General features: G+C 37.8%; 2 protein-coding genes across 3 annotated transcripts in view; one reads left to right on the top strand and one right to left on the bottom strand.

The window, feature by feature from the left end:
- NT5DC1 (5'-nucleotidase domain containing 1) overlaps positions 1-2,097 on the bottom strand; it is a 114,570-nt gene extending 112,473 nt beyond the window's left edge. The window contains exons 1-2 of one of the 2 annotated variants that reach the window (XM_070733393.1): positions 1,422-1,784; positions 231-326 (exon numbers count right to left, since the gene is read on the bottom strand). Coding sequence is in view for 1 of the 2 variants with exons in the window: in XM_070733392.1 (XP_070589493.1) it covers positions 1,835-1,927 (93 nt within the window). In the remaining variant the exon portion in view is untranslated. Of the gene's footprint in view, positions 1-230; positions 327-1,421; positions 1,785-1,834 lie in introns of those variants that run through there. The other variant, XM_070733392.1, reaches the window with a different exon arrangement.
- The window catches only part of LOC139157052 (uncharacterized), a 288,628-nt gene extending 277,001 nt beyond the window's left edge, over positions 1-11,627 (top strand). The window contains exon 2 of the mRNA XM_070733394.1: positions 9,010-11,627. Within this exon, the coding sequence (XP_070589495.1) occupies positions 9,685-10,812 (1,128 nt within the window). The 5' untranslated portion in view covers positions 9,010-9,684 and the 3' untranslated portion in view covers positions 10,813-11,627. The remainder of the gene's footprint in view (positions 1-9,009) is intronic.
- The last annotated feature ends 601 nt before the right edge of the window (positions 11,628-12,228 follow it).

Here is a 12,228-nt window from a genome sequence, read left to right as displayed (position 1 = left end):
CCTAGGGGAAAAGACAAATTTCCCATGGTGTTAGGAACTAAAGCTTCTATTCTGGGGCCTTGGTACACATTTTTTACAATCCGACCAATCAGGCGTTTACAGTGGGGGTGTCTCCAATCAGCTTAAAGCTCTGTTGGGAGAATTGGTGCTAAATTTATGGTTGGGGGTTACCACAACATGAGAAACTGTATTAACGAGTCACGGCATTAGAAAGATTGAGAACCACTGACCTAAAAGAACTGTAGGAGTTAGATTACAGAAGTTCTTACAGGCCTCTGTTATCTTTCCCAGAGCTTCTCTCTTAGGAAATCATGAAAACTGAACAGCTAGGAAAAAAAACATTTTATTAGTTGAAGGACAGATTTCATTCTAGTTATTAGATTTTGGTGTGGTAAGTTTCTTGATACTATAGGTATACTTGAACTGCAAATTCATGGATGGTGGCCCTCTTTCATTAGATCTCCGGAAACCCTTGCCACTCCTGCAATCTGCAGAAAAGGCTACCCATTCTTTGCCTTATCTAAGAATAGAAGTGGGGTTGAACTACTGCAGAGAGACACTTGTGCATTGCATGAAGAAAGATGTAGTTCATCTTGTCTGGACATTTATGCACTGATTTAAAAAAAAAGAGGGAGGAAGAGACTGGCAAGCAAGTTTTCTATTTTATCCAATTAAAAATTCTTTTCCAAAATTGTATATATAAAACATTGCCATACATCGCCGGTGTGCTTTTATCTAATTGCATTTTTTATCTAAAACCACCTGAAGGTAGAACAAGCCGCAATGGGTGGAAACTAAATGAGAGAATTTAGAACTAAGGAAAAACTTCCTGACAGTTAGAAAAATTAAGCAATGAAACAGCTTGTCTCTGTGAATACTCCAACACTAAAGTTTTTAAGATGTTGGATAATCATTTGTCTGAAGTGGTGTAGTTTCCTGCCTTAAGCAGGGGGTTGGACTAGAAGACCTCCAAGGGCCCTTCCAACTGGTTGTTTATTATTATCATTATCATTATTATTAAATATACTGCATAGTAAAAGAAATCAAAATCTATTATCCCAACATATATAAAAAGTTTTAAAAATATATCTAGAATTTGATATTAAAGTACAGTAAAAGTACAGTTTGGAAACCTTAGTAGACTGGTAGACAGAGTGTCAGCCAATGGTGTTTTGGGAGTAAAGTACTGAAAACGCCAAAAACTATAACGCGACTTCCGAGAGAACATACATTTTGAAAGACTACTATCACAAAGCCTAGAAGTATTTATTTAACAACAAAATCCCCATCGGGTTTGGCAGGCGTTAACTATTTGGTGAAAATATCTAGAAGCTTGTAATATAAATAGCACAATCTTAGGCATTCCGTAGTTAAAGGCCGTTGCTTTTTCATACTGTAACAGTTCAATTCCGGGCATTTACAAGCGTTTTGGCTACAAATGGAGGTGTCCCAAATTATTGGACTCCTGGAAAGGCCGCTTTCGAGCCGAGAAAAAACTCTTGCGCCCCTTTCCGCTTCCTGAAATAACGCTAGTCTGTCCCCCGTCCTCCGCTGCGGGCTTTAGTGCAGCCGCACAAAAAGACGTCAGAGCGCCACTCGCAGTGCAAACTTGGGCCGGGCCACGCTCGCTAGAACCTAGATCCACCTCCTCCTCCTAACCCGGAGTAGCCACTCAGCCAGTCCGAGGCTTGGCCTATCGTTGTGCGGGCTTTCCCCGGGGGTTGTTTCTCAATGGCCATTGCGCGGGGGCTCGCTGGACCGTGGCGGCCATTCGAAACAGCCGAACCGGAGCGAAATCCGGCCGGCCTGGCTGCCTTCCAACTGCGCCACTCACCCGGGCGCTCTCCACCAGGTTGTAGCGACACAGCGTGTGATCCAAATCGAAGCCGATCACGTCGCAATCGGCCAGCGAGAAGAATTGGGCCATGGCGGCGGCGGCGGCAGAGGCGGCGGGAACTAGCAAGCGCGCGTCTCCCTTCGCGGTGTTCCGCGAGGAAACTGCAGCTCGGCTCTTGCGTGTAAGCTGGTGATGCGACGGCAGCGGCCGTTTCCTGCAGAGGGTGATCCTCTCCCCTTGCTTCGCCTCACCTTTCCTTGCCTCCAAGGTTTAGAAGCGAAGAGTTGAGCCTTTCAAGTATTAGCACGAACTCCGGGAAGAAAAAGTAGCGAAAGGCTGGCGCAGAATGCTGGTCAAGGTTTTATTTGGATGCAGAACCGCATTGAAACATTCATTGCTGGAACAAACGATGCATAGGGTCGGATGGAGGATGAAACAAATTTGCTTTGAAGGCAAGGTTGACTTTTGAAAAGCAGATTGAGTGTCACTTTTGCTCTGCGATTTGCATATTAACTGGACAGGCACCATCTAGATCGGTGTTTCCCAACCTTTTTTTGGCCATGCCCCACCTAAACATTTCTAAAATCCTGATGCCTTCCCCCCCTCATGACATATAATTCTTATTATTCAAAAAGTAATTTACTCATGCAGAGCAAGCCTAAAAGGCCAATAATTTGGTTTAAACAAGGTTCCAGTTGCCTCCATTAAATTCAGATCGCCCCCCTGTGGGGCGTGGGCCTCACATTGGGAAGCACTGAGATATATAGAATTTCAAAGCTTTTATTCATGACAGACCTTTGAGATAAGCTATAGGTTATATCTTCCAACTTCAGAACAGTTTAAAATTGGAACAAGACCCCTGACCCTTAGCTTGTTCCTATTTGCTGGATTTATCCAAATGGACTGCTTGTCAATGTTCCAAATAACATCCGAGAAATAAGAGTCCATACCTTGGCCTTCTTTCAATTTATTGTCAGAGCCATGTTGGTTACAAACTATAGTCAACCTGATACTAACTTTTCCTACAGTTTTCCACCCAGATTAAGTTATATCCCTTGTCCCCATACCCACAAGTTCATCTCATGGACCACTCTGGTTCTCTCAATGTTATGATCCTCTCCTGTACTTCCGGCTGGTGCTGAACAAAGGATGACCTTGAATCCCTGGAAAGAATTTGTTCTGGCTAGTAGCTTTTTCTCTCAACCATCCCTCCTCAATTCACACAGTACTTTTCTACTAGTGGCAAGCCAAAGTCTCTATCTCAAAAATGATGGCTTCGGCCTTGTTCATATGGTGCCTTGTTCATATTCACAATCAAAATTCAGAAGTGCGCTATCATCCAGCTAATAAAAATAAATATGTATGCTTAGAATAAACTTTTTCTTCTGCTAGTTGACTTGTGAGTTGCAAGTAGAAGATGTAAAAATTATTTATTTACATATATGAGAAACTCATAAAACTTATATAAAATGCATTCAGAATAGAATAGAATTCTTTATTGGCCAAAGTGTGATTGGACACATAAGGAATTTGTCTTGATGTATAAGCTCTCAGTGTAAAAAGAAAAATATATTGCAATGGAACAATTAGCAGTAAACTATTAAACACCATTACTTCAAATAAGATCTTACTGTCTAAATGCACTCTGGAAAAGGATTGTCTGCCATATTTGTGATGGACAGAAGGACGGGATTACACAGATTTCAGGATTATATTTCAGAGAGGGGTCTGCTATTAATATTATTCTCTGAGTGTCAGTCACACAGTCTAATCTTTTGGGCACACAGGACACTTTCTACTATACTATGTAATATATGCAAATTTTATCCGTAGAAGATAACTATAAGGTAACATTGGCCACCAAGACCTTGAGTGGGGCCAGAATCTATTGGTAGCAGTGCAGCGGTTATAGAAGAGATCTTGAGTTAACCAACTAATGTTAGCAGGCAGCTGAGCAGCTGCGTTTTGTACCAAGTATCCTCAGGGGCAACTGTGTGCAATGAAATTGACAGAACATGCAAACAAGTTGTGCTGCTTGTATATTTGGAGACTGAAATGATAAAGTTGGAAACAGGAAACAGAAAAAAATGTATTTAGATTGTGTGGTCTAGGAAATACAAATGAGATACAACAGCTTACCAGTTCCTGGTCAGTCCAATGTATTACTTCACTGCCATCATAATTTTCAAACAACCAAAACAATGACTATATACATGGGTATCGCCAGGCACAGTCCACAGAAAACTGAACTGATTTAAATACCTGTAAAAACATTAAAAATGAGAGCAGGCCTAGAAAATTATTCCAAAAGATAACATCAGTAGACAGTGACTGAGTCAAAGTAGTTGAAAGAAAAATGGCAAGAGTACTAAAATTCTGTCTAGCAGAAATGTAAGTACCGTATATACTCGAGTATAAGCCGACCCGAGTATAAGCCGAGGCACCAATTTTTGCCACAAAAACTGGGAAAACGTATTGACCCGAGTATAAGCCGAGGTTAGAAAATGCAGTGGCTACTGGTAACTTATAAAAATGGAAAACAATAAAATTACATTAATTGAGACATGTTTTAGAATATTTATTTTAAAGAAAACCAGTAAACTAGCTCTGTAAATTTAAAAGAGGGTAAACAAATTAACAATATTAACAATAAATTAAAAAGTAAAAAAAGTAGCTTGATCAGGAACAAAGCTAAAACCTAAGAGTTAAAATCCTTCAAAACTGGATTCCTTCTCATCATTAATTGGATTTACATTATTGTTCTGTTTTTATATATGCTGTGAGCCACCCTGAGTCCTTGGAGAGGGATTGCATACAAATCCAATTAAATAAATAAACAAACAAACAAACAAATAAGTGTATCCAAAGAAGAGCTTCAGCATTAGCTGCTGTGAGGTTATCAGCATAGAAAACCAAATAGATAGATAGATAGATAGATAGATAGATAGATAGATAGATAGATAGGTAGATATAGATAGAAAGATAGACAGACAGAAAAATAGATAGATAGATAGAAATAGATAGATAGATAGATATAGATAGAAAGATAGACAGACAGACAGAAAAATAGATAGATAGATAGATAGAAATAGATAGATAGATAGATATAGATAGAAAGATAGATAGACAGACAGACAGACAGATAGAAAAATAGATAGATAGATAGATAGATAGATAGATAGATATAGATAGAAAGATAGACAGACAGACAGACAGATAGAAAAATAGATAGATAGATAGATAGATATAGATAGAAAGATAGACAGACAGACAGACAGATAGAAAAATAGATAGATAGATAGATAGAAAGAAAAATAGTTAGATAGAAAAATAGATAGATAGAAATAGATACAGATAGATAGATAGATGATAGATAGATAGATAGATAGATAGATAGATAGATAGATAGACAGATAGATATAAAGATAGACAGACAGATAGAAAAATAGATAGATAGATAGATAGATAGATAGAAAGAAATAGATACAGATAGATAGATAGATAGAAAAATAGATAGATAGAAAAATAGATAGATAGAAAGATAGACAGATAGAAAAAGAATTCCTGTCTAGCTCTGCCTCATAACACATTATTAGATCCTATCCAAGCAAGGACAGCAACTACCACAAAATACCATTTTTTAAACAGTTTAAATCCTTTCAAAGGAGGGGGAGGAGAATCTGACAGCAGGGGGCCTTTTTAATCCGACTCACCATTGCAAATGGCTGCCTTCTTTGCTTGAGCTGGAGCTAGGGAGAGGAACTACGGCGTGCCAGAGGGGACAAAAGCTGGTGCCTCCTCGCTCTGGCTCAAGCAATGGCGCCCTCGTGTGGTGACTTTGTCAATGACCCGAATATAAGCCGAGGCTGTGTTTTTCAGCCCATTTTTGGGGCTAAAAAACTCGGCTTATACTCGAGTATATACGGTATCTTAACTATCTAGAAAATCTAAGATATTTCAGAAGATATTCCCTATTTAGTGTTAAGAAGATGATGTTACATCAGCATTCTGATCATTGTAAATTAAACTGTTATTATTAATTCAGTTTATATTTTAAATTGAATACTATTTTTAATCATTGAATTAAACTGCTACAGGAATTGATGGAATATCCATAGAAATATGATAAATAATGGAAGAAGAATCAGTAAAGCTAACCAAACTGCCATTACATCTAATGAACAATAGTGGCTAACTGGCTGGAATAGCTTAGCCTACATATCAATTCAGATTACTCAACAGATTACTCAAACTATCACATATTTTCCTTAACATAGCAACATAATGAGTTATCCAACAGATTAGGGCCCCGCAAGGAAAAAGAAATGGCAGAAGTTTGAAATGATTTTAGAAAAGCCAGAAGTACAAGATATATTGCTGAAGCATGCCCAGACAACTGAGGAAATGAAAAGAAAGATAAAAAAAAGGAAGGAAGGAAATAAAACTATTTACTGATATCTTCAGTTGTGTTGACCAAGTCAAAATGTAGAATCTCCTTTGGAAAGTGGAAATCTCAGAACATTTTCTTGTTCTCATTTGATACCTGCACACATGTCAGGAAGTTATAGTTCACTATGGTGAAACAGACTGGCTCCAGTTTGGCCAATGAGTAAGACAAAGATGTATATTTTCTATTTGTTCAGTTTATGTGCTGAATAGTATATTAAGGGAAACTGGGAATTAAAACTGGAGGAAAAAATGTTGATAGCTTCTACCATGGTGATGACACTAGTCTGATAGCTGAAAATGCAAATTATCTGCAAGCTGTCATAATAAAAGTCAAGAAGTGCAGTAAAAATAGTATTTAATTTAAAATATAAACTGAACCAGATCAATGATAACAAGTGTAGCAACCACCTTTAGAACTGACAATTAAGTGCTAAATAGCTTTTGCCTTTTACAATTTACTACCAGCAGCAAAGGAACCCAGCAGTAAAGAAATATGCTACAAAATAACACTTGGTTATTTTTTTAGAGTAGCAATGCAAGCCTTGGAAAAAAAATATCCAGATATTGTGATGTGCTGGTACCTATGGTACAAAGATCAGATTCATGTAGGCATTGGTGTTCCTTGTGATACTTATTGGAAGGAAGGATAGTTGAACTTTAAAGCAGCAGAACTAAGAATGTGTCAACCCTTTTGCATTATGTTGTTGAAAAAGACTCCTAATAACATGGATGACCAAGAAAACAAATGGATCATCAAGCAAATCTATCCAGAGTTAAAGTACAGGTGATGAAGCTCAAATTACCACACAGTGGTAGCTCTACTTATGATGATCAGGTTCCTAAGTAGAAAAGTCTGTAAAAAGAAGCAATTTTCCCATAGGAATCAATGTAAAAGCAAATAATGCGTGCAATTGGGGAAACCACAGGGAGGGTAAAGGCCCTGTTTCCTCCCAGGAGATTCTTAGGCCCCATGGAGGCTTCTCCCTACCTTTTCCAGTCCTGTTTCCTCCCAGAAGATTCCTAGAGAGGCCCCACAGAGGTTTCTCCCTGCCTTTTCCAGTTATGGTTTTGGGTTTGTAAGTGGCAAATAGTTCTTGAGAAGAGGCAAAAAAATGTTGAACACCTGGTTCTTATCTAGAAAAGTTCATAAGTAGAGGTATTCTTAGGTAGAGGTACCATTGTGGTTGGATATCAGGTGAAGATCTAAGGTCCCCTGAAAATCCCATCATGCTGGGGAAAGGAGTAGAAGAAGATTGTCAGCAGCTTAAGGCTCAACTAGAATGATGATATCTATGCCAGTGTTTCCCAACCATGGCAACTTGAAGATATTTGGACTTCAACTCCCAGAATATCAGGAAAGACTTAATGAACTCAATCTGTATAGTCTGGAGGACAGAAGGAAAAGGGGGGACATGATTGAAACATTTAAATATGTTAAAGGGTTAAATAAGGTTCAGGAGGGAAGTGTTTTTAATAGGAAAGTGAACACAAGAACAAGGGGACACAATCTGAAGTTAGTTGGGGGAAAGATCAAAAGCAACGTGAGAAAATATTATTTCACTGAAAGAGTAGTAGATCCTTGGAACAAACTTCCAGCAGACGTGGTTGGTAAATCCACAGTAACTGAATTTAAACATGCCTGGTATAAACATATATCCATTGTAAGATAAAATACAGGAAATAGTATAAGGGCAGACTAGATGGACCTTGAGGTCTTTTTCTGCCGTCAGTCTTCTATGTTTCTATGAAGTCCAGATATCTTCAAGTTGCCAAGGTTGGGAAACACTGATCTATGCTATTGGTGGATTTAAGGGCTGGCATGGGGCAAATTATCTTGGATAAGGTTTATCCAGGACAAAATGTTTTGATAGTACATAATTGATATTAATGAAAATAAATTTAGAAATTACCATGATCTCTTCAGCATCTCCTGGTCCAGGAAACAATGCAATTAGCAGAATCTCCTGAAACATCAAAAAGTCTCCCCACCATGGCTTCCACCACTATTCCAAAAGGAGCCATGGGTCCAGGAGAAACCCAAGATTACCTACCATTTCCTTCAGGGGAAAGTTCAAGTCCACTTGGGACAATAAACATCCACTATACTGTGAGGTTTCTGTAGCAATAGTAACTTAATCTTGCTGGTATTCAGCTGCAGAATACATCCTGGATACACAATTAAGAATAATGCTTTTGTTGACTACTCCATGTCAGGCAGCCACTAACCAGACATGAATCTTGCTGGAACAGCTTGAGCCCAACCATTCTACCATAACTGGGCTACCAAAATCCAGATTACCACTTGATGGCAGCAAGGAATGATTGGATTTTGTAGTTCAGACCTCGTAGTCAGATACTTAGAATAAGATCAATGGTCAAATGCCATTTTGTAAATTACATACTTTACATACTTTAAAGTACATACTTTAGCCATGCTCTACTTTTTGCAAAATAAAATTCAGCAAATGCATTTTAGCATTTAATGCTACATTAAAATCCAAATCCTCTGACATTTCACTTCAGGAAGAGATAAAGATATAATTATGAGTCATATATTCAATGACATATTTAATTATATGTTTTCAGTTACAGGCCTTTATATAATACAGTTATTATTTGAATGAATGACAAAAGTTTAAATACCTTAAAGGTTGATGGGGGAAGTATTTCAGTGATTTGATAAACATTTGTTGGGAACTGAGTAAAAGGAACTTTTAAAAAAGGCAATTTCTTGGTCGCTGCTGGCAGCCTCTTCTGGGACTGCCAACCCTCGAGATAGTGTAGTCGCTAGAACAGCGAAAAATCGGCTGTCTAGCGGCTTGAAAACTTCGCCCCCTGTGAGAAGAGGGTGAAGAGAGTAGCTGGGCAAGGGTAGAGCCCCCTTCGACCCCCCAGGGAATTTTCCGGGGAGGTAAGAGGGAAGCTCCCTATTGTGCCCGGCGAAAGCTCCGCTTCCGAGGTGTTTCTGCTGAAGCAAAGCAGACCGAAGCAACACGACCACCCCTGCAAGATTGTAACAACTAAAGCTTTTGGAAGAATATATCGTTGCAGGCAGAGTGAATTGCGAGGAAAAAGGAAAGAAAATAGCAAGTATCGTCCTTTTTTTAAACTCTATTAAAATTCTCTTCTGTGCTCAGCGGAAGAGAAGCGGCTCTGAAAATGGCGCTGTGCTAGGCAGAAACGAAAGTGAAAAGTGAAAGTTTGAGCGAGAGTGATCGTTAGTGATTGTAAATTCGAGCCGGCTCAAAAACTTTCCCTGCTTAAATTAAATGGACTTCCCTCGTAAACTTAACAATTAGTCTTCTGGAAAGGGGGAAAAAGAGGAGGAAAGAAAGAGTGGGGACAAAGTATTTAAGATAGAATATTAAGAAGAAAGGATAGACAAATTGATTTGGAAAATGGCTTCTAAACAACAGCCCAAAGCACCATTCCTAGATCCACCAGCCACAACTATACAGGAGCTGCACCAGGCATTACAAATGGGATTTAAAAAACAATCAGAAGAGTTAGATGAAAAAATTCAGAAAATGGAGGAGAAATGGGAGGAAAAAGTCGATGGTGTGACTGAAACAATTCAACATCAACATGAGGCGATGAGGGAGGATATTGTCTTAGCATTTCAAGGGATACTGTTACAAATACAAGAAATTGAACAAGTTAATTTACAGCTGGAAAATAAAATGGAGGAGGTACAAGAGAAGATAGAAAAATCAGATGCTGAATGTGTAATGATGCAATATAGATCTATGGAAGGGGCTATCAGAATAAGAGGTCTGAGAGAAAATGAAGGAGAAGATATAAGACAAATTTTTGCAGACGCCCTGGAGAAATTTCTAGATGATAAAGATGTTGACTGGGCTTGGAATATCGATAAAATTTACTGTGTGAATTCATGGATTGCTAGACAAAGGAAATTACCAAGAGATGTTGTTATATATTTTGTTACAAGAGGTACTAGAAACAGAGTTATACAACACTCATTTCAAAATAAACTTCAAGTTCTAGGGCAAGAAGTTGCTGTACTAAAAGAAATCCCTCCTAAGATGTTAAAAACAAGGAAGGACTATTCTTTTCTGGTCACTGAGCTAAAAATGAGACAAGTACAATATAGATGGGATGCCCCATATGGATTAACAGTCACATACAAGGGAGAAAGACATCGTCTTAATACAGTGGTGAAAGCAAGAGATTTTTATGAAAAATTTTTAAAGGCACGTCAGGAACAAGCAATAGCACCAACGAAGGAGCAGGCACAAGAAGGAGCGATGGCTATACAAGAAGGCTCAATACAACCACCAGAAGAGAGGATAGTTCTGGGTAAAACCCAGAAACAACTAAAACTACAAGACCAGAGGCAAACACGTGCAGCAGCAAGGCGTAGAGAGCAAGAGACCAAGCTACCCCTGATGACATATGCTCAAGTGGTGGATGGATCGAAAGCAGTGGGAGGAGCCAGATATAAAACGACTCCAGCGGACCTGGAGGCAGTGCTCCAGAGGCTTTCGGGTGCCAAAGATGGCAATTAAATTTTTGACATGGAATGTTAATGGTTTAAATTCACCGCAAAAAAGAAGAAAAGTATTTCACCATCTGAAACAATTTAAAAATGATATAATATGTTTGCAAGAGACTCATATAAGATTTGAAGATCAAAAGTTTTTACAGAACGCAAAACTAGGGACACCATATATTGCATCGGCTCCGGAAAAAAAGAATGGAATTGTTGTATATGTAAGACCTGATCTTAAAGTTAAAGTGATTGAAGCTGATAATCTGGGCAGATATATAATAATTGACTTAACAATAGAGACAAAGAATTTTATGGTAGTTGGAATATACGCACCTAACCAACAGCAAGGAAAATTTTATGAGTTATTACACAAAAAATTAATAAACTTGGATCGTAAATCATATATAGTGATGGGAGATTGGAATGGAGTAATTGATGTTAAAATAGACAAGAAGGGCCCTTCTAAGAATATTCAAAATAAGGCTAAGCTCCCTAAATCGTTTTTTGATATGATGGACGATATAGAATTAAGAGATTTATGGAGAGAAAAGAATGATAAAGAACAAGATTTTACTTTTTTTTTCAGATAGGCATCACTCATTCTCAAGAATTGACTTTATACTAATAACAAATGATTTTTGTTCTAGGGTTAAGAAGATAAAGATTTGTCCAAGAACGCTGTCAGACCATAGCCCAGTATGGATGGAGTTGGAAAACGGGAGAGAAACCTAGGAGAAGGTGGCGATTAAATGAAAATTTATTTAGATATGATGGGAATGTTTCGGAATGTAAAAAGCTGATGAAGGAATTTTTTATCTTAAATATGCAAAAGGAAACAACGATAGATATGGTCTGGGACGCAAGTAAAGCCTTCATGAGGGGGGTATTAATTAACCAGAATAATGTTTATAGACGGAAACAGAATAAAAAAAAAGAGGAATTGGAAAAAGAAATTAAAAAGAAAGAACAAGAACTGATATATAACCCAGAGGATAAGAAAATTAGAGAAATAATTACATTATTAAGATCACAATTTAATATGTTGGTCTCAGACCAAGTAGCTACTAATTTGCAATATGCAAAACATAATAATTTTTGTAATGCAAATAAACCTGGGAGATGGTTAACATATATGTTAAGGAAAAAGCAAAAAATGCGAACAATAGATAAGGTATTATATAAAGGTAAAGAGGTATTTCAACAGGAGTTGATTAAAAAGGCTTTTATAGATTTTTATAAAGATCTGTACACAAAAGACAAAATACAAGGTACTGACATAGATAGATATTTAGATAAGGAGTGCACTCTTAAAATCCCCGAAGCACAAAAAGAGAAATTGAACTTATATATAACTAAAGAAGAGATTTTATTAGCAATTAAACAGTTAAAAATAGGTAAAGCTCCAGGTACGGATGGTTTGACAGCAGTGTAT

Source organism: Erythrolamprus reginae, chromosome 1 (assembly GCF_031021105.1).
Source record: "Erythrolamprus reginae isolate rEryReg1 chromosome 1, rEryReg1.hap1, whole genome shotgun sequence".
NCBI classification, from domain to species: Eukaryota; Metazoa; Chordata; class Lepidosauria; order Squamata; family Dipsadidae; genus Erythrolamprus; species Erythrolamprus reginae.
Note: the sequence above shows the minus strand (reverse complement) of the source record. Positions and strands in the feature narration are given on the sequence as shown.